This window comes from Cibotium barometz, chromosome 33 (assembly GCF_041138505.1).
Source record: "Cibotium barometz isolate CiBa-2024 chromosome 33, ASM4113850v1, whole genome shotgun sequence".
Classification (NCBI taxonomy): domain Eukaryota; kingdom Viridiplantae; phylum Streptophyta; class Polypodiopsida; order Cyatheales; family Cibotiaceae; genus Cibotium; species Cibotium barometz.
The window spans coordinates 6,889,225-6,910,833 of record NC_141078.1 but is presented as its reverse complement, the minus strand read 5'-3'; the positions used below and the strand labels follow the sequence as shown (position 1 = coordinate 6,910,833).

Genomic DNA, 21,609 nt, shown 5'->3' with positions numbered 1-21,609 from the left:
AGGTGGCACCTAATTGCCCAACGACAATCGGACATCCATGTAGGGTGTATTGAGTTTATCCAAAATTATGCTACTATACAACTATCTCACATGCATGTAATACAAGCCTAAATGACTATAGAGAATGCCCAGCAAAGTGACAACTACAAGAGAAAATCACACAGCTTTGGGGGGCTCAAAAGAATGAGCTCATAGGGTCTCGAGATTCCTTGTCTACTCATGGGGTCTAAGGATGCCACATGTCTCAACAATTAGAGAGATTGAAAGAGACTAATTAGAGGTAAATATTCAACATGTGGTCAAGCTTGACAAGCTATCTTCTCAACTCTTAGCAAACTTGTCACTATTCACAAAGAAGGACAAGGCCATAGGTACTCTACAAAAGGAACAAGATTTAGCCCTTGGCTCATTGACCAAAGAATAAAAAGAGGTCAAAAGACTTATAGTTGTGGACCAAGAGACCAATTCCTTGCATTTAGCAGAGCTCAAAAGAAATAATGTAATAATCAAAGAGCTTCATCTCAAGAGATAGAGAAAGAGTGAGCTCAGGAGCTAGCCAAGAGTTAACATTGAGCTACACTACAGAATAGTTACTGAGGAACCACCGAAGGCTGTTGAGTCATCCCAAAAAAGGGCTACTAAGGAACAAGGAGAGGGGCCCCAAGATGCAGATTCCCCTTACCTCAACACAATGATCCCTTTGATGATGAGCCACCTAGAAGTCATTGTTGGAAGATGGATAAGTTTTGCCAATGCCAGGCCCCACCGATGTAACAAGTGCCTAGCCATAAGACTTGTATGTATGAATAAAGAACATAGGCTATGGGCACCCACTTAAGTTGGGCGTCCGAGTAAAGCCCCTTGTATATATGCAATTTTGATAATTTGAATGGGAAGAATCAATCATTTCTCATGTGAAAATCTTTCTTCTCTTAAGCTGTTACTCTCTTGCTTGGTTGTGGTATACATGCTTGTGTGTTCCTTGTAGTGCATTGAGTGTGCATGCTTGATAGCGTGAGTGAGAGAGTGATTGAGCAAGAGTCAGGTGGAGAGTGGTTCAATCTTTCCATCTTAACCATTTCCATTATAAGCGTTGCGAGAGGATTGAGAGTAGAGGAAGGGTTGAAATAGGAGGGATTGACACTTCTCTTAGCGTCTTTTACCTCTCCTATTAGTTTGTTGCCACTATCCTATGATTCATTGCATGAGGGCAAGAAGATTATTTGACATGAACAATTGAATTATTATAATAAGTTTGGGTGGATTGGAAACAAACATATAAACTAAACTCCACTAGCTTGCATGTGGTGTTTTTCAGATGGTTTAACTTGGCTTTCTGGTGGTTGGTCATACTCATGAGAGGATATTGATGCAATGTTTTCTAGTGGTTGGCCATACCCATGAAGATATTGATGCAATGTTTTCTAGTGGTTGGCCATACCCATGAGGATATTGATGCAACGTTCAACTGGCCATATCGATGAGGATATTGATGCAATCTTCAACTTCGCTTTCTATTGGTTGGCCATACCCATGAGGATGTTGATGCAACATTTAGCTTGGCTTTCTAGTGTGGTTAGTCATACCCATGAGGATATTGATCCAATGTTCAACTTGCCTTTCTAGTGGTTGGTCATACCCATGAAGATATTCTTAGAGAAATTACAAAACACAAAAAAGAGTCTACACTTTGTTCCATTTGTGTCAAGTGTTTTTTAATCTCTATGAAACGATAAAACTAATGCTATTGTTGATTGAGGAAGTGCTAAATTTTAGGACATTTATGAAAGGATTCTTATGTGTTACAAAAGATAATATAGTGGGAGATTCAAATTCCTTACATTTTTGGTTTTTCCTTCGAGATGGAATTAATTTTTTTCAATACATGAAGCATCCAAATTAACTTGAATGGCTACCTATTGTGCTAGAACATTGTGTGATTTCTATTATTATTCTATGTAATATTATTTTTGGTACTTCAAATTGATAAAGCCATTTAGTGGCTTTTAAATTTTTTGTGAAAAAAATCTCTTTAATTTGAAATTTTCAAAGAAATTTATTCTAAAGAGAATGGCTGAAAAAGTAACTATTATGTTTTAAATGTATACTTTTCCATGATTATAGTTTATAAACATTTCATGAAAACAACTATTTTGAAACTTTTCCTTTGGGAACACTTTCTATATATAGTCTTAAAGCATGCTATAAATATAGATTACAAACTATTCTAATATAAATACAAGTTCCATCCTCCATAGTGCTGTTCATTGACTTATGACTTTTGTTCTCAAGTCTATATGCTATTTTAGTAATCTCAATTTAAAGGAGTGATCTTGCTTTTCCATTGTAAGCAAAGCTTAAAGTTACATGCAAATAAATATGCAATCTCAAAGTATAAACATGATGACAACAAGAACTTGTGTGAAAAATGGAGAACTCATGAGACAAAAAGAGGGTAAGGTTATAGACAAGGAATTTGATAGTTCACTTAGTAGCATTACAGGGTATTTATTCAATTATTCAAGTAGGTACTATTTGTGTTCTTTTACTTCTTTTATCATAATAAACAAAAATAACAAATTGTCACTTAACTTCATATGTTGCCCATGCATGATTGAGGTGTTCGTGAAATTGTATTACCATCTCAAACTAATCTATTTGGGTCCAAGCATGGAAGTTGGTTAGCACGAGAGGGACACAAATGTGAAGAAAGTCTATGATGCATGTATCTCAAAATTAAGCAAATGCAACTTTACAACATGCAAGGAAATTAGCCTTTACAAAGGGAGATATATAGAGTTTGGAACTGATTTAAGAATGGTGGTACACATATCTTTATAAAGACAAAGAAGCTCACCAACACCATGTGGTGGTTGCTAATGCAATGATGGGAACTCCCATGTTTAGAGATAAGACGGAAATTGAGGGAATTTGGCAAATTGAAAGAGCAAAAAGGCCCCTCAACCAAGTAAAACTTGAAGACAGAAACGGTTCCTTAGTCAAAGAAATGCTGAAAATGATGCACTTTGTACTCATGCATGAACGCATATGCATGAGTACATTGCTCAAAATAAAGATCCTACAAAGAATGGAACAAACAAGGCATTAGCCTCTTGCAGTTGGTAAAAATTTTGACAATGAAGGATGCTCAAGGCCTCATATTTGAGACCTGACCACTAGAAACAAGTCCTCCAATTCAAACTGTAAAGACGGTCAAAAAGATCACGAGTTACTGTAACACACAAGGCCTACACTGACATTCTCAAATCACTAACAGGTAAGTCTGGAGAGGAAGCTGTGGAAAATGTGCAATGGAAAGAGTGGATTGCTGAGGGCAAGTAGACGTGGAAGACAACTTCAAACCCAAGGCAATATTGAGGTTTTTCTGTGAATAAAAGCTACACTAGCTAAAGTCCATCATTTCTCTGCAAACTATAGAAAGCCACACTACAGAATTAACACTTCACCATGTCACAAGATTTGGAGAGCACAACTATATTAAAAAAAGAAGGCCTTGCAGCTTTCTACTAGGTGTGTATATTTGTGTCTCGTGAGGGTTGATAGATTCTCAAGGTTAGCCATACTGTTGAGCCACATGAATTGAGATTGAACCGATATATTTTGTTATGAAAAATATTGCAAGCCAGTAAGTATTTACATAGTAGAAAAGCTTTTCGCCCTTCTAAAACTGTCGGAGAGTAATATTAAACCCTCACTGCCTTTAGCCAACCACACAAGCTACCCTCTTCAAAACCTTGATCTTGTGACATGTAAAATAGTCCACCTACCAAAGTGCCCAAGTTCTACCATCTCAAACTCTGAACTAAGCATTATGTGCAACCAAGTTGTCGACAAAGAATAGTATTAACCCTTATCAAACAAGCTTTTCTATCAAACAATTGAATTGAAAAGTGTGACATATAATTCAACCAAAACTTTACATTTGCTTAAATATGGCTTTCCTGTGTGTGAAAAGTTACAATAGCAACTGCCATCACAAAACTGCAGCTGTGAATGCAGTATATTCTAAAACTTTCTTTTCTTAGGGTGAACCATATCGAGGACCCCACTACAAAGCTCTCCATATCCAGGACCCAACTACACAGCTCTCAAATTTCAACTTGCTAAAAAGAATCATTAACGATGTTGGCATCCCTACCGCCATATGTGACTCCTGCAACCCTCATAAAATTAGTGCGATGATGAGCTCGATGAACCGAAAAGGCACTGCATCATAACCTGCAGCAGAACTATAAACACAACATTAATACAACTTTCTGATACTTAGCATCCTTTCAACTTGAAAAACGATTTTTGGATTTAATATACAAGATCTCAAAGGTTCAGAAAAAACATAACAGAAATAGAAACCATCTGTGGTTCCACTCATAAAGCTTCAATGTAAACTTTTGCGGTACTTCTTGTTGAGCTTCACTTGATAAAGCCAAACACTGATTTGACCCTGCTACCTCCCTCGCCATACTGTTCATTCCATTGCCGCATTTGAACCATGCTGCTTGCATCATAAGCAATTGACACTCCAACCTGAGATCCACAAATACAATTTCTTCATGATCAGAACAACTAAATGCAAGTAAAATTGATCAGGCGATGTATTATGTTATGGTGTATGGGTGTACATATGTATGTAATTTTAGTTTCATAAAGAGACGAATAGAAAGACTGCTTATAAGGTCTATGACAGGATGAAATATGACCTGTGGGACCAGAAAAAGCCTAGACTGTGAAAGGTCTTAATACTTATCATGATCAGGAAGAGCCTAGACTGTTAAAGGTCTTAATAATACTTATCATGATCAGCTAAATTACAAAAAAGTAGATGTATGAAATATATTGATTCCATCAAGTTACATCCCCACGCTGTTTTTTTTTTTTGTTGTGGGGGGGGGGGGGGGGGGGGGGGGTTACATTCAGTCCATGCCCTATCTTCTCTGTGCCCTACTCCAAGCAGGCTGCCCATGCATGTATGAGTTCCCCCAATCAATCAAAGGCACCAATAAGGCTTTGTTCAGCTTCCCCTTAGCAAGTGAACAGTATGGGCTGTAGTATAGCCTATGCAAGGGTGAATTTTTACGTGTGCTCCTCCCACGGAGGTTGTGCACTAAATTCAGTTCCCCCATAGGCATAACCAGCACTCTGGGAACTGCTTTAGGACAGCAATACCACCTTTACAAGTCCACGACTAGACTCCAGAGGAATGTTAGCTCGTTAGCTTACATGGTGTGTGGGTGCAAAGAACCTAAGCTAACGTGCATGGAACATATACATGGTGGGTGCACAGAGAGAGAGATAGAAAGAAAGAAAGAAAGATTTTATTAACCTCTTCCAAAAGACCGAACTCGGCCTATGAGACAAATCAGTGTACCTGTATGGGGTATCCTCTGTCATCCCAACAAAATGAAAAAGTACTAAACTAAAAAGCTGAATCTGGGTGTGCAATAAGTACAATGAGTGGGGGAGGGGATGGAGCTCTACTACTAGGAGAATGCAAAGCTATATGCATGGAGTATACAATCATGATATGCAACCTAGCTAGCTCCATCCTGTACCATACTGGGGGTATAAAATGGTATACATCAATGAAGGGGGTGTCCACAACTCCCTGAAGAACATGCCTAGGTCTGCTCTGAAGCGAGCCAGTCGCTCCGCACCCTCTCTGTGAAACTCAGCTCTGATCTCTGTGATCTCTCTCTGGTATAGGCGTGGTGTCCGAAAGCCAAGTGTCCTCTTTCTCCTGCGGGCTCTGAGTGTCTCTGCTCTCTCGAGAGTAATTCCCTACCGTGTAGGGGCTGGGAGTGGGGTGGATCTCTGAAAAAATGAAGTAATCTGTGTCTGTCGTCCCCCCTCTGGAGCTGTCTGCGCCTGTAATGATGTCTCTCTGTGATGCTGTATGTCTAGAATGAATCTCCCCAGTATGCGCTGGTCTGCCTCAAAGATCTGGCGTAGGGAATGTGGCTCTCTGAATAAAATGGGATTCTCTCTCTGATGGCTGTATATGCTCTGCATACATAATGCTCCTCACTCTCCACCTCCTCTCTGCACAATCTGCATACCATATCCTCTCGGGGGATCCATGCTGCTCTGCCAGTCTCGATCTCCAATCGATGTGATGAAACTCTAAGCTGACCAATAGCCACTCGGGAGCCGTGTGGTAAAAAGCCCTCCATGTATCTAGGCCTCTCTATAAATCCATCATCAGTGATACTCATGAAGTGATCTCAGTAGTATAGCATCTTCGGTGGAAGAGGCTGTGTAGGCGATATCCATGTCTCTCGTGTATAGAGCTGCCATAGGTCCTGTCTCAATACTCTGTTTCTCTCACTATGAGAGAGACGGATATGTGGTGCATCCCTGTCATACTGGAATGGTGGTAGATGATCCATGTCTAGGCCATGCTGTGAGAACCAATGTGTGACCTGTGCATACCATGATCCTCTGTCTCCTGCCTCAGCCAGCTGTCTAGATGCCTCAAAAGCTCTGTATGACAATATGTCCTGTGGCATCTCCCTGAATCTGTCTAGTAGACATATAGTCTGGAATATCGCCTCTACCATCATAGGAGGCGCAGCAAACTCTGCTCGGATAATGTCATGAGGTACCGACGGTTTGCTGCGTATCATGCGTGCCATCATGAGGGCCTGTGGTCTCTCTATCTATGTCCACCAATGGGTAGCAAGCCATGGCGCCCATACTGCTGCTCCATACATCAGTGCCGGTGTGACTAATGTGTCAAATAGCCACCCCTTCGTCCGGGGCTCCTGAAAATGCGCCTCGTGGCACTGTCTCTCTAGCATAGCCAATGCTGCATATCCCAGTGTCAATCTAGCTCTGGCTGTTGAACCCATGGTGAAGCGTGTGGCTGCTGCAGAGAAGGAAACCCCTAGGTACACGTATGATGTCACCACCTCCACCTGGCGTCCTGCGAGAGTGAATGTGAGCTGACTCTTGCCCTGTCTCGATGTATGAAAGACCATAACCTTGGTTTTCCTAAGGTTCATTAGTAAGACCCCTCTGTGTGTAGAAATCATTGAGTGCATGTAGATGCTGTTGTAGACCTCCTGGAGACTCAGACACTAATACAATATCATCAGCATAAAGCATAATATGTACTGAGGTACCTGCTAAATTAACTCCATGTCCGCCTCCCTGTGTAATGAAGTCAGCCACCTCATCAATGTATAACCCAAATAGCGTGGGGGAAAGTGGGCATCCTTGCTTCACACCAATGGTGCTAGCAATAGTCTCGGACATACCTCCTGGACATCTGACTCGCCCAAAAACCTGCTCTCATATAATGCATAGATGCCCCATGTCATATGTGCTGGTATGCCAAGAGACTGCAGGTGCTGAAAGAGCCTCTCTCGTGGTACTGTGTCAAATGCCTTGCGGAAATCCACAAAGCAGCAATAGAGCTCTCTTCCTCACTCTGGCATGATCAATCATACATCTCAAAGTGAATACATGGTCAGTGGTAGAGAAAGCTCTCCTGAAGGTTGCCTGCCCTGATGAGCGTAAACCTGCACGCTCAGCATATAAGCTAAGCTCTTGCTCCAACACTGCACCATGGAGTTTGGCCAACACGTGGCCAACCATAACCGTCCTGGAGTTGCTCGGATCGAGCATATCCCCTGTTTTGTGAATCGGCACAATGGTGTGCATCGTCCACTCCGCAGGCAAACCCTCTGCTAGTGCCCTGTTAAACAGGTGTGCAAGAAAAGGAGCCAAAGAATCTACTGCATATATGAGATGCTCACCCTGCAGGCCCATATGGTCGGCCGCCCGTCCATGCTGTAGGCGGCGGATAGCTTCCTTTACCATCGAGTGGGTAAAGAAGCTAGCTGTGGTAGGTCGAGGCTCCTGTGGTGGCTGAGGTATAGGTGGCTACTGTGGGGCGTGGTATAGGCCCTCTACATGTGTGTGCCATGTCTGTGGGTCTGCAATAGGTGTCGGTGTCCGGGGCTCTTTGAAGTGCCGCCATGAGATAGGGCTATCTCTCCTCATGAAGAAATGAAAGATCTCTAGCTCCTGTATCTCTGCGAAGGCCCGCCTTTTGCCGCGAGTAAGTCTCCTCATCTCTCTCCTCGACTCCCGCTCTGTGATGGCTCCCAAGGCTCTCTGTATTATGCGGAGCCGTGAGTATAGGGCTCTGCACTTTTCATCATACCATCTGTTATGGGCCATAATCCCAGATCTCGCAGGCTCTCCTAAGTGGACACGATGTGGGAAGCTCTGTAATGCAGCCGTGTGTAGGAGTGATGGCAGCTGGGCTGTAATGGTATCCATATGTGCCAGGGGATCCATGAGTAGGAGCCCATCCTCTACTCTGCCAGTGTATATGTTTGCCATGTCATGTGTGAAGTAGATGGTAGTGTGTGGCGTCGGTATGTGGGGGGCTGGTGATACTGGTGATCCGGCTAGTGAAAATGCCAAGTATGTATGATCTGCCCTAATAGGATGAGGTGGAATGGAGAATGAGGTGACAAGCTGTGATGCCTCCAAAGACCCCATAACGTAGTCTACCACCGTGCCTCCGGTCCGTGTATGACCCCCCATGTGGGAAGCATGTCAGCCCTCCTGATCCCGGCCACTGTAGCATCCCGTTATAAATAACGATACGATGCCTGGCTCCCAACTCTAGTAAGTGGTCCCCATAATGTCCTCTGTCTGGTCCAGTGTCCTTTGATGCCCGACTAGCCCCTATCTCCTCTGGATCCACAGGGTGGAGGATCTCCATGTCCTCAGTCATATACCTCAAATTGTCTGCTCTGTGTGTGGGCATTGAAGTCGCCCGTAAGAAATACTTCCCCTAGTGTAGAATAATGCATAATCTCCTTTGACAGACAAGTGTATGGCGAGGCTCCTGTCTCCTCCTCCTGTAGCATGTCCTCTGTAATGACATAGGAGGATCCTGATGGAGGAAAGTAGCATAGGGCTATGTATATAACCCTGTCCTGTGAGAGCTGTAAGTTGATCCATATGTATCTGGCCTCTGGATCCTGTGCTACCACTCTCAGTCTCCTCTGTAGCTCCCGTCTGATTAGAACTGCTACTCCCCCCGCCCCTCTCGAGGTACCCTGGCGTGTGGTCCTCCTATATGCTGACTCCCACCGGAATCCTCTACTCGATGTAGCCCTCTCTCTGGGCTCTGATGTGTCTCTGTCAGAAGTATGATGTCTCTCCCCACCATAACATGCTCCAGTCGTCCAGGCTGCACCCATAGTGAACCATTACAGTTCCATACTGCCATGTGTATCTCTGTCAGTGGCCTGGTCTGTGTCCCGTAGGCCCCAAACCGCTAATCCATGGGCCGGCCATCAATGATGACCCGACCATCTCGATAGAAGGCCTTCTTGCCTTCTCTCCTCGCATGTAAGACTCGTGGCATGCAAGCTCTCCTATGCTCAAGCTGCATTCTCGTGAGATCATCATCCAAGAAAATAGGAGCTCCCTCTAAACCTCGTAGTATGACCCTCTTCCTCATGAAGGTGACCCTCTCCGTCTCTTCTGCAAAACTGTAGGATGAGGGCTCGCTTGTGTGTTGAGTCTTTCCCGGCTCTCCATGCTTTGGTTAAGGGGAGAGGGTCCTCTTCCCTGTAGCCGAGCTTCATGCATAGAAGCTGTCCATCTTTCTCGGGAGTGGAGTCGGGTGTCTCGCTATACTTGTGACTCGAATGTTGAGGCGACGGGCATGCCTCATCTTCTCTTCCTCAATGGTGGTGTGAATGATTTGGTGTTCTTCCCTTTGAGTCTCGTCCCTCGCTTCTTTACGGATGTTCTTCTTCACCACCTCAACCCATCCTAACTGCTTGGCTTCGAGTTTTTCCCTCCATGTCCTTTGTAATCTCTTTGGAGATCTCTTCTTTGATGGCCGTGAGAGTGTTGTCATTGATCTCCCCTTCTTCCTTCTCAGTATTCTTGATGGCTGCCAGTTCCACTTTCAATGCACTCACCTCCTCCTTGAGTGCTGCGTTCTCTTGTTCAAGGTCCGTGACCCGTGCTTCGAGGGCCATGATGTGCCGGTGTAGTTTGTTCTCCACCTCATTGAGGTTGGAATCGGATGTCTTCTTGTTCTCCTTGATTAGTGCCTTCATTGCCATCTCAAGGGCCTCGAGTTTCTCTTGGAGACTCGGGGCCATTCCTCCAGATTCCTCTGCAGTCCTTCCCACAGGCAGGGAGGAGAGAGAGAGAGAGAGAGAGAGAGAGAGAGAGTTTGTTGTTGCCTTGGGGGCCTGAGCAAGGGTGGGTGGGGAAAGGGGGGCACAGAGCCTACCGGAGAAGGGAGGCAGGGCAGCATAGCGAGGTAGAATCACAAGGCCTACCGAAGAGGAAGGCGGGCCAGCATAGCAGGCGGCGGCGAACGAATCAGCGAGGCGGAAGGGCTAGTGGGCGGCAGCGAAGCGAATCGGCGAACAGTCAGCAGGGCAGCGCCAGTGGGCGGCAGCGAAGCGGAAGGGCTAGTGGGCGGCAACGAAGCGAATCGGCGAACAGTCAGCAGGGCAGGGAGAGAGACAGAAAGAAAGAAAGAAAGTTATATTAACGTCCACGGGAGGCCGAATCCGACCTATGGGACAGATCAGGTACATCCAGCAGAGCACAGAGAGAGAGAGAGAGAGAGAGAGAGAGAGAGAGAGAGAGAGAGAGAGAGAGAGAGAGAGAGAGAGATATTAATGTCTACGAGAGGCCAAAGTCGGCCTATGAGACAAAAAATAATACAACTGTGTTCTTCCGGTCATCGGAAGAAAAGAAAGAAAAGAAAAAGTGTGCATGTGTCTGGATACAACTGTGAATCATCATGGATCGGTGGAGCCCATATACAAACAATATAAGGGGGGGTGGGGATGTGGATGGAGTGCTAAGGCAAGATGCATCTCTATATGCTGAAGGGGTAGTACAAGCATGCTATGCAGATCTATGTCTAACTCCATCCAGTGCCTTAAGAGGGATATAAGATATCATACATCGCCGATGCTGAGGCTGTGAATGGCGTGAACATGTACCCTGAGTCTAAATGAAAGCGAGCTAGCCTCTCCTGTGTCTCCATCTGGTGTCTCATTCGGATAGCTGCTATCTCTCGGTGACGGAGTCGGGGTGCTCTATGTCCAGTCTGTCTAGGTCTCCTCCTGGCTCTCAATTCCTCTGCTCTCTGTGCGGTCACCCCACGTGGTACATCAGCTGGCACTGGCATAGCTCTCTAGAAGAAATCTGTGAGCTGGGACCGTCTCCCACCCCTAGTGGGAGTGGGTGTCTGGAGGAGTCTCTCTCGAGAACTATGAAGCTCTAGTAGTAGTTTGCCAAGCTGTCGCTGGGTCCGAGGCCTCCATCAACTGATGTAGTGAAGAGTGCTCCTCAAACAATCCTGCATATCTATCTCTGACCCCCTGGTGGGCTCTACATCTACATACAAAGTGATCCTCAATCTCCACCTCCTCGCGGCACAATCTGCATATCCGCTTAGCTCTAGGAACCCGTGCCGCTCTCCCAGCCTCTATCTCTAGCTGATGTGATGAGACTCGTAGCTGTCCAATAGCAACACGAGAGCTGTGTGGCATGTATACATCCATGTACCGCGGTCGATTTGTAAACCCATCCCCTGAGATGCTCATAAAGTGGTCTCTGTAATATAGCATCTTCGGTGGTAGTGGGCTCTCTGGTGCTGTCCATGTCTCCTGTATGTAGTGCTACCATATGTCCTATCTCATCACTCTGTTCCTCTCATTGAGAGAGAGGTAACCCCGTGGAGCAGACTGATCATACTGAAAAGGTGGCAACCGCTCAATGTCTATACCATGATGTGAGAACCACTGTAGCATCTGTGCATACCAAGATCCAGTGTGTCCAGCCTCGGCCAATTGTCTGGATGCCTCAAAAGCTCGGCGGGATAATCTCTCCATGGGCATCTCCCTCATCCTGTATATAAAGGAGATCGTCTGGAACAATGCCTCCACTGCCATAGGTGGTGCAGCAAACTCAGCTCGAACAATGTCGTGCGTGACAGATGGTTTGCTGCGTATCATCCTCGAGAGCATCAAGATCTATGGTCTCTCCAGCTGTACCCATGTGGAGGCTGCAAGCCTTGGTGCCCAAACCGCTGCTGCATACATCAAGGCTGGTGTCACTAATGTATCAAAGAGCCACCCCTTCGTTCGGGGTTCCTGAAAATGTGCCTGATGACACTGACGCTCAAGGCCAGCAAGAGCTGCATACCCCCGGGTCACTCTGTCTCGGACTGCCTGAGCCATGGAGAAGCGTCCTGTTGAGCTAGTAAATGTGATGCCAAGGTAAACATAAGAGCTCACCACCTCGACCCACCCTCCTGCTAATGTGAGAGTAGTGTGGCTCCTGACTGCGGGTGAAGTGTGGAAGATCATAACCTTGGTTTTCCCAAGGTTCACTGTGAGCCCCTGCTGTGCGCAGAAGTCATCAAGAGCTACAAGGTGTCTTTGAAGCCCAACCTGCGTGTCAAATACCAAGACGATGTTATCAGCATAAAGCATAACATGGACAATAATACCTGATAGCTCAACCCTAGAGCCTCCTCCCTGTGTGATGTAATCGACCACCTCATCAATATAGAGCCCAAAGAGCGTGGGGGAGAGCGGGCACCCCTGCTTCACACCAATGGTGCTAGCAACTGTCGGACAAGCCTCCTGGGCATCGGACTCTCCCAAAGACCTGCTCATATAGCCTGTATATGCCCCACATCATGTCTGAAGGTATGCCTAGTGTCTGTAGTCGCCGAAAGAGGTGCTCTCTGGGCACAGTATCAAATGCCTTGCGGAAATCCACAAAGCAACAATAGAGCCGTTGCCTCGGTGCCTTGGCCTGATCAATCAGGCACCTCAATGTAAAAATGTGGTCGATGGTCGAGAAGGCTCGACGGAAGCCTGCCTGGCCTGCTACTCTCAATCCCCCAACCTCTGCATGAGTGCTCAGCTCTGCCTCCAAAACTGCCCCGTATAGTTTGGCCAATATATGGCCAATCATGATGGTCCTATAGTTCCCGGGGTCTAGTACATCTCCCGCTTTATGGATAGGCACAATAGTGTGCATCGTCCACTCAGCCGGAAACCCCTCTGACAGAGCTCTGTTGAAGAGATGAGCAAGAAATGGTGCCAATGTATCAATAGCATAGATGAGATGGTCTCCCTGTAATCCTGTATGATCTGTTGCCCGTCCATGTTGGAGTCGGCATATGGCCCTCCTAACCATAGGTGGGGTGAAGAAGGTGGAGACTGTGGAGCATGGCTCTGTGGGCTGTGGTATAGGGGGCTGTGCAGGCACATCATAAAGTCTCTCTGCATATGTCTGCCAGTCTGAGGATCGGCAATAGGTGTGGGAGGACGGGGCTCTCTAAGTCTCCTCCAAGCAGCAGCAGCATCTCTGCTCATGAGCATGTGATGTGTGTCCCAGTACTGAGCCTCCTCATAAGCTCGCCACTTACGACGGGTGAGAGTATGCATCCTCCTGCTTGCCTGCCTCTGGGTGATCTCCCCGCGAGCCCTCTGCACTTGGAGACTGCGGTAAAGGTTTCTGCACTCATCATCATACCATCGGTTCTGGGGCATGCTCCCAGATGCAGGTGGCCGTCTTGTCTGTATGTTGTATGGGAAACTCCTCGCGGCTGCAGAGTGTAGTACATGTGAGAGCTGGGAGGTGAGCATGGCCATGGGTCCCGATGGATCTAAGGCAAATAGCTGATCATGAACATGATAGTCGTACACCTCGGCTAGGTCCTGAGTGAAGTGAAAAATAGTGCGTGGTGGCTGTATGATGGGTGGGTGGGTCTCCAATAAGCTCCTGAAAGTGAGGGATAGGTATGTATGATCCGCCCCAATGGGGCATGGTGGTACGGTGAAGTGAGACACCATATCTGCTGCCTCCCGGGATCCCATCACATAATCCACTGTACTACTACCGCCTCCCACTGGAAAGCAAGTCAACCCACCTGAATCTGGCCACTGAGTCATCCCGTTATAAATAACGAGATGGTGTCGGGCCCCAAGCTCCAGCAAATGTTGGCCATATCCAGTGCTGTCAGCTCCTCCATCAGCGGAGATCCGAGTAGTCCCTGTATCCTCTGTAGCTAGCGACTCTAGTCTGAGGGGATCCTCAAGTCATAGATCTCGCACTGTCTACTCTGAGTCCGTGCATTGAAGTCCCCCATCAAGAAGACTTCTCCCAGTGTCGAATAGTGTAAGATCTCCTCAGATAAGACAGAGTATGGAGACTCACTAGCCTCTCCTCCACCCGGCTCCTCGGTGGTGTCAAACCGCGACCCCTTCGGAGGAAAGTAGCAAAGGGCGATATAAATCCATCTGGTCTCCGAGAGGCGTAAGCTAATCCACATGTATCTCGCCTCCGAGTCTCGTGCTACAACTCGAACATGCTCATGTAACCCATGCCTGAAAAGCACTGCAATACCTCCTGAACCTCAGGAGGTGGCCTGTCTCATCCCCTGTCGGTGAGCTGACTCCCACTGATAACCCTCAACCCGTGGTAAGCCCCTCTCCGGGCTCTCATGTGTCTCTGTCATCAAGATGATATCCCGGCCCTCCATCACCTCCTCAAGTCTCCCTGGATGTGTCCATAGGACTCCATTACAGTTCCAGATTGCTATGTGTATCTCTTTGTCTTCATGTTGTTTCCTCCGTGTCTCATAGGCCAGATGGCGCTATTCGACCCTCTTCCCATCAATGTAGATGTGACCATCCCTATAATGTGCCTTCTTCCCTTCTTTGCGTGCCGCCTTGATCTTCGGCATGCATAATCTTCTGTGCTCCAGTTGCATCCATGTGAGGTCATCATCGAAGTAGATGGGGTCCCCTGGCACGCTCCTCAAGATAGCCCGTCTTCTCATAAAGCTCATCCTACTCTCCTCATCCGGGAACTGTAGCACTAAGGCCTTGCCTTTGGTGGAGTCCTTTGGGGTTGTCCTCCATACTCTAGTGAATGGGAGCGGCTCATCCTCCTTTAGTCCTACCTTGGTACATAGGTTCCGCCCGTCAATCTCGGGCGTGGAGGTAGTGCTCTCTGGTATCCCTGTGACTCGGATGTTGAGGCGCCGGATCCGTCGCATCTTCTCTTCATCAAGAGTAGACTGCATCATGTGTACATCTTCTTGTACCTCCTTCTTGATGTTCTTCTTCATCACTTGTACATCTTCTTGCACCTCCTTTTTGATGTTCTTCTTCATCACTTCTACCCATCCTTCGCGGGCCGCCTCCATTTTCCTCTCGATTGTGTGGGTGAGGGTTTTGGTGATCTCTTCTTTGATTGTCTCTTTGTCCACCTCAAGAGTCTCTCCTTCCTCCCGTGGACGATCGCGTAAGGATGCCACTTCGCCCTTCAAAAGGTTGATTTCCTCCTGCATGGCGAGCTTTTCCTTCTCCCACTCCTCTTGCATGGTAAGCTTCTCTTCCTTCCATATTTCGGCTTCGGCCTCCAGCTTCCCCATGCGCGTCAATAAGTCCTTGATGATGGCGGTGATGGTGCTGTCCAGTGTCTTCTTCTGGTCCTTAATAAGATCCCTAAGGATATGATCAAGCTGGCTGATTTTGTCATCTACAGACCCTCCCATTGTAGAGGGAGGGAATGTTTGAAAGGAGCAGGTAAATATGTGGGAGAGAGAGAGAAGAAATGGATGAAATTCAAGTCCCCATTATGTTGCTTCCTTGGGGGCCTGAGCAAGGGTGAGTGGGGAAAAGGGCGCAGACAGATGCAGGCGAACAGTGACAGAGAGGCCTGGCGAAAGAGACGGGCTGCACACAGAGGGGGCGAATGCAGGCGAACAGTGACAGAGAGGCGCAGAGCGAAACGGAAGGGGTGGGCGCAGCGGGAGGGGGGGGGGGGCGCAGGCAAGCAGCGGGAGGGGAGAGCGAAGAGCGGGAGGGGTGGGCGCAGAGCAAAGTGGGAGGGGTGGCAAAGCGGGCAGCGAAGCGGGAGGGGTGGGCGCAGGCAAGTAGCGGGCAGCAAAGCGGGAGGGGGGGGGCGCAGGCAAGCAAGCGGGCAGCGAGAGAGAGAGAGAGAGAGAGAGAGAGAGAGAGGGAGGGAGGGAGGGAGGGAGGGAGGGAGGGAGGAATGAAGTGAAATTTGTATTAACGTCTTAGAAAGGCCAAAATGACCTATGAGACCAAAAGTTACAAATAATATGGTCAGATGAAGTACAAATGTCAGTGGTGTGTAATAGAAAAATGTGAGAAAAGATCTAAAGATCTAGAGATCAAGAGCAACATGGGAAAATGGGAAACATGGGAAGCTACTAAGAGGGGACAAAAGTGTCCACACAGAGACATTTGTGGGCGCGTGAGGCTCATGAATGTGTGAGGGTATAGACGGGCCCTCAGTGGATGAAATCCTTCATAGGTCGCTGAAGCATGAAGACAAGCTTCTTCGGGGTGAACTTCCTGGAGGGTATCTGCTGGTGATTTGCGATGATCTCTCTAATCCTCCCATGCCATCTAGATCTACTACGGATACCCCGAGGTCTAGGGCGTCTGTCCTGACATAACTGAGAGGCACGATTAAGAGTGACCTCTCTGGATGTGGATGCGGTTGTGTCGTAACCTTGCCTTTGTTGTGTTGAAGTGGTGCTTCCAAAGAAATCAGTAAGCTATCTCTGCACAAGACCTGGGTGTGCTACTCCTCCACGTATGAGAGTCTCTCTATGCAGGTGTATCTCTAGTAGAAAAAGTCCTAGGCATATCTGGTCACTGTAGTCCATCACTTTGGCAAAGGGGCCCAGCCCCTCTCTGAAAAGGCAATGGAACCTCCCTCTAATCTCACAGTACACTGGGGATTGGCAGATGTAGTGCTCCTCTATCTCTGGCTCTAGCTGACATATACGCTGCTCTGCCGGTACTCTCTGTGGTCCATATCTACTTGTCTCAATCCTCAGCTGATGAGAGGAAGTGCGGATCTGACCAATAGTGCATCTGATGCCATGTGACAAATGTATGTCCATGTATCTCGAACGAGTGATGAAACCATCCTCTGTGAGGCGAAGAAATCTGTGAGCTGGGACTGTCTCCCACCGGGTGTCTGGAGGAGTCTCTCTCGAGAACTATGAAGCTCTACTAGTAGTAGTCTGCCAAGCTGTTGCTGGTCCGAGGCCTCCATCAACTGATGTAGTGAAGAGTGCTCCTCAAACAGTCCTGCATATCTATCTCTGATCCCCTGGTGGGCTCTACATCTACATACAAAGTGATCCTCAGTCTCCACCTCCTCGCGGCACAATCTGCATATCCGCTCAGCTCTGGGAACCGTGCCGCTCTCCCAGCCTCTTATCTCTAGCTGATATGATGAGACTCGTAGCTGTCCAATAGCAACGCGAGAGCTGTGTGGCATGTATACATCCATGTACCGCGGTCGATGTATAAACCCATCCCCTGAGACGCTCATAAAGTGGTCTCTATAATATAGCATATTCGGTGGTAGTGGCTCTCTGGTGCTGTCCATGTCTCCTATATGTAGTGCTGCAATGTCCTGTCTCATCACTCTGTTTCTCTCATTGAGAGAGAGGTAACCCCGTGGAGCAGACTGATCATACTGAAAAGGTGGCAACCGCTCAATGTCTATCCCATGGTGTGAGAACCACTGTAGCATCTGTGCATACCAAGATCCAGTGTGTCCAGCCTCGGCCAGCTGTCTGGATGCCTCAAAAGCTCGGCGGGAGAATCTCTCCGTGGGCATCTCCCTCATCCTGTATATAAAGGAGATCGTCTGGAACAATGCCTCCACTGCCATAGGTGGTGCAGCAAACTCAGCTCGAACAATGTCGTACGGGATGGATGGTTTGCTGCGTATCATCCTTGAGAGCATCAAGATCTGTGGTCTCTCCAGCTGTACCCATGTGGAGGCTGCAAGCCCTGGTGCCCAAACCGCTGCTGCATACATCAAGGCTGGTGTCACTAATGTATCAAAGAGCCACCCCTTCGTTCGGGGTTCCTGAAAATGTGCCTGATGACACTGACGCTCAAGGCCAGCAAGAGCTGCATACCCCCGGGTCACTCTGTCTCGAACTACCTAAGCCATGGAGAAGCGTCCAGCTGAGCTAGTAAATGTGATGCCAAGGTAAACATAAGAGCTCACCACCTCGACCCGCCCTCCTGCTAATGTGAGAGTAGTGTGGCTCCTGACTACGGGTGAGGTGTGGAAGATCATAACCTTGGTTTTCCCAAGGTTCACTGTGAGACCCTACTGTGCGCAGAAGTCATCAAGAGCCACAAGGTGTCTTTGAAGCCCAACCTGCGTGTCGGATACCAAGACGATGTCATCAGCATAAAGCATAACATGGACAGTAATACCTCATAGCTCAACCCCAGAGCCTCCTCCCTGTGTGATGTAATCGACCACCTCATCAATATAGAGCCCAAAGAGCGTAGGGGAGAGCGCGCATCCCTGCTTCACACCAATGGTGCTAGCAACTGTGTTGGACAAGCCTCCTGGGCATCGGACTCTCCCAAAGACCTGCTCATATAGCCTATATATGCCCCACATCATGTCTGAAGGTATGCCTAGTGTCTGTAGTCGCCGAAAGAGGCGCTCTCTGGGCACAGTATCAAATGCCTTGCGGAAATCCACAAAGCAACAATAGAGCCGTTGCCTTGCGGAAATCCACAAAGCAACAATAGAGCCGTTGCCTCCATGCCTTGGCCTGATCAATCAGGCACCTCAATGTAAAAATGTGGTCGATGGTCGAGAAGGCTCGACGGAAGCCTATCTGGCCTGCTGCTCTCAATCCCCCAACCTCTGCATGAGTGCTCAGCTCTGCCTCCAAAACTGCCCCGTATAGTTTGGCCAATATATGGCCAATCATGATGGTCCTGTAGTTCCCGGGGTCTAGTACATCTCCCGCTTTATGGAGCGGCACAATAGTGTGCATTGTCCACTCAGCTGGAAACCCCTTTGACAGAGCTCTGTTGAAGAGATGAGCAAGAAATGGTGCCAATGTATCAATAGCATAGATGAGATGCTCTCCCTGTAATCCTGTATGATTTGTCGCCCGTCCATGTTGGAGTCAGCATATGGCCCTCCTAACCATAGGTGGGGTGAAGAAGGTGGAGACTGTGGAGCATGGCTCTGTGGGCTGTGGTATAGGGGGCTGTGCAGGCACATCATAAAGTCTCTGTGCATATGTCTGCCAGGTCTGAGGATCGGTAATAGGTGTGGGAGGACGGGGCTCTCTGAGTCTCCTCCAAGCAGCAGCAGCATCTCTACTCATGTGCATGTGATATGTGTCCCAGTACTGAGCCTCCTCATAAGCTCGCCGCTTACGGCGGGTGAGAGTATGCATCCTCCTGCCTGCCTGCCTCTGGGTGATCTCCCCGCGAGCCCTCTACACTCGGAGACTGCGGTAAAGGTTTCTGCACTCATCATCATACCATCGGTTCTGGGGCATGCTCCCAGATGTAGGTGGCTGTCCTGTTTGTATGTGGTATGGGAAACTCCTCGCAGCTGCGGAGTGCAGTACATGTGAGAGCTCGGAGGTGAGCATAGCCATGGGTGCAGATGGATCTAAGGCAAATAGCTGATCATGAACATGATAGTCGTACACATCGGCTAGGTCCTGAGTGAAGTGGGAAATAGTGCGTGGTGGCTGTATGATGGGTGGGTGGGTCTCCAGTAAGCTCCTGAAAGTGAGGGATAGGTATGTATGATCCGCCCCAATGGGGCATGGTGGTACGGTGAAGTGAGACACCATATCTGCTGCCTCCCGGGATCCCATCACATAGTCCACTGTACTACTGCCGCCTCCCACTGGAAAGCAAGTCAACCCACCTGAATCTGGCCATTGAGTCATCCCGTTATAAATAACGAGATGGTGTCGGGCCCCAAGCTCCAGGAAATGTTGCCAATTCCGGTGCTGTCAGCTCCTCCGTCAGCGGAGATCCGAGTGGTCCCTGTATCCTCTGTAGCTAGCGGCTCTAGTCTCAAGGGATCCTCAAAGTCATAGATTTCGCACTGTTTGGTCTGAGTCCGTGCATTGAAGTCCCCCATCAAGAAGACTTCTCCCAGTGTTGAATAGTGTAAGATCTCCTCAGATAAGACAGAGTATGGAGACTCACTAGCCTCTCCTCCACCCGGCTCCTCGGTGGTGGCAAACCGTGACCCCTTCGGAGGAAAGTAGCAAAGGGCGATATAAATCCATCTGGTCTCCGAGAGGTGTAAGCTAATCCACATGTATCTCTCCTCCGAGTCTCGTGCTACGACTCAAACATGCTCATGTCACCCATGTTTGAAAAGCACTGCAATACCTCCTGAACCTCAGGAGGTGGCTTGTCTCATCCCCTGTCGGTGAGCTGACTCCCACAGATAACCCTCAACCCGTGGTAAGCCCCTCTCTGGGCTCTCATGTGTCTCTGTCATCAAGATGATATCCCGGCCCTCCATCACCTCCTCAAGTCTCCCTGGATGTGTCCATAGGACTCCATTACAGTTCCAGACTGCTATGTGTATCTCTTTGTCTTCATGTTGTTTCCTCCGTGTCTCATAGGTCAGATGGCACTATTCGACCCTCTTCCCATCAATGTAGAAGTGACCATCCCTATAATGTGCCTTCTTCCCTTCTTTGCGTGCTGCCTTGATCTTCGGCATGCATAATCTTCTGTGCTCCGGCTGCATCCATGTGAGGTCATCATCGAAGTAGATGGGGTCCCCTGGCACGCTCCTCAAGATAGCCCGTCTTCTCATAAAGCTCATCCTACTCTCCTTGTCCGAGAACTGTAGCACTAAGGCCTTGCCTTTGGTGGAGTCCTTTGGGGTTGTCCTCCATACTCTAGTGAATGGGAGCGGCTCATCCTCCTTTAGTCCCAGCTTGGTACATAGGTTCCGCCCGTCAATCTCGGGCGTGGAGGCAATGCTCTCTGGTATCCCTGTGACTCGGATGTTGAGGCGCCGGATCCGTCGCATCTTCTCTTCATCAAGAGTAGACTGCATCATGTGTACATCTTCTTGTACCTCCTTCTTGATGTTCTTCTTCATCACTTGTGCATCTTCTTGCACCTCCTTTTTGATGTTCTTCTTCATCACTTCTACCCATCCTTCGCGGGCCGCCTCCATTTTCCCCTCGATTGTGTGGGTGAGGGTTTTGGTGATCTCTTCTTTGATTGCCTCTTTGTCCACCTCAAGAGTCTCTCCTTCCTCCCGTGGACGATCGCGTAAGGATGCCACTTCGCCCTTCAAAAGGTTGATTTCCTCCTGCATGGCGAGCTTTTCCTTCTCCCACTCCTCTTGCATAGTAAGCTTCTCTTCCTTCCATATTTCCGCTTCGGCCTCCAGCTTCCCCATGCGCGTCAATAAGTCCTTCTTGATGGCGGTGATGGTGCTGTCCAATGTCTTCTTCTGGTCCTTGATAAGATCCGCTAGGATGCCCTCCTCCGTAGAGAGAGAGAGAGAGAATGCTGAACTGTAGAAAGAAAGAAAGATATATTAAAGTCTGCAAAAGACCGCAAGGGTCTATGAGACCAATAGTTACATGTTGGAGCTGGCGAGCAGATGGTACTCTCCGTCCTCTCAATCACGACCGTCTGGATCTCTAGATCTGAGTACTACACGCGTCAATGATGGATTGATTGATATGATAGAAGTGAT

General features: G+C 48.1%; 2 protein-coding genes across 4 annotated transcripts in view; both read right to left on the bottom strand.

Moving 5' to 3' along the window:
• Positions 1 to 3,884: 3,884 nt before the first annotated feature.
• LOC147619241 (uncharacterized) overlaps positions 3,885 to 21,609 on the bottom strand; it is a 119,073-nt gene continuing 101,348 nt past the window's right edge. The window contains exons 23-24 of one of the 3 annotated variants that reach the window (XM_086772887.1): positions 4,355 to 4,545; positions 3,885 to 4,250 (exon numbers count right to left, since the gene is read on the bottom strand). In XM_086772887.1, the coding sequence (XP_086629013.1) occupies positions 4,432 to 4,545 (114 nt within the window). In that variant the 3' untranslated portion in view covers positions 3,885 to 4,250; positions 4,355 to 4,431. The remainder of the gene's footprint in view (positions 4,251 to 4,354; positions 4,546 to 21,609) is intronic. The other 2 variants (XM_086772886.1, XM_086772888.1) reach the window with 2 other exon arrangements.
• On the bottom strand, positions 20,358 to 21,243 carry LOC147619243 (uncharacterized). The gene is made up of 2 exons (XM_086773491.1): positions 21,022 to 21,243; positions 20,358 to 20,976 (listed from the first exon to the last, which is right to left on the bottom strand). Exons 1-2 carry the CDS (start codon positions 21,220 to 21,222, stop codon positions 20,524 to 20,526), a joined length of 654 nt encoding a protein of 217 aa, XP_086629617.1. The 5' UTR covers positions 21,223 to 21,243; the 3' UTR covers positions 20,358 to 20,523.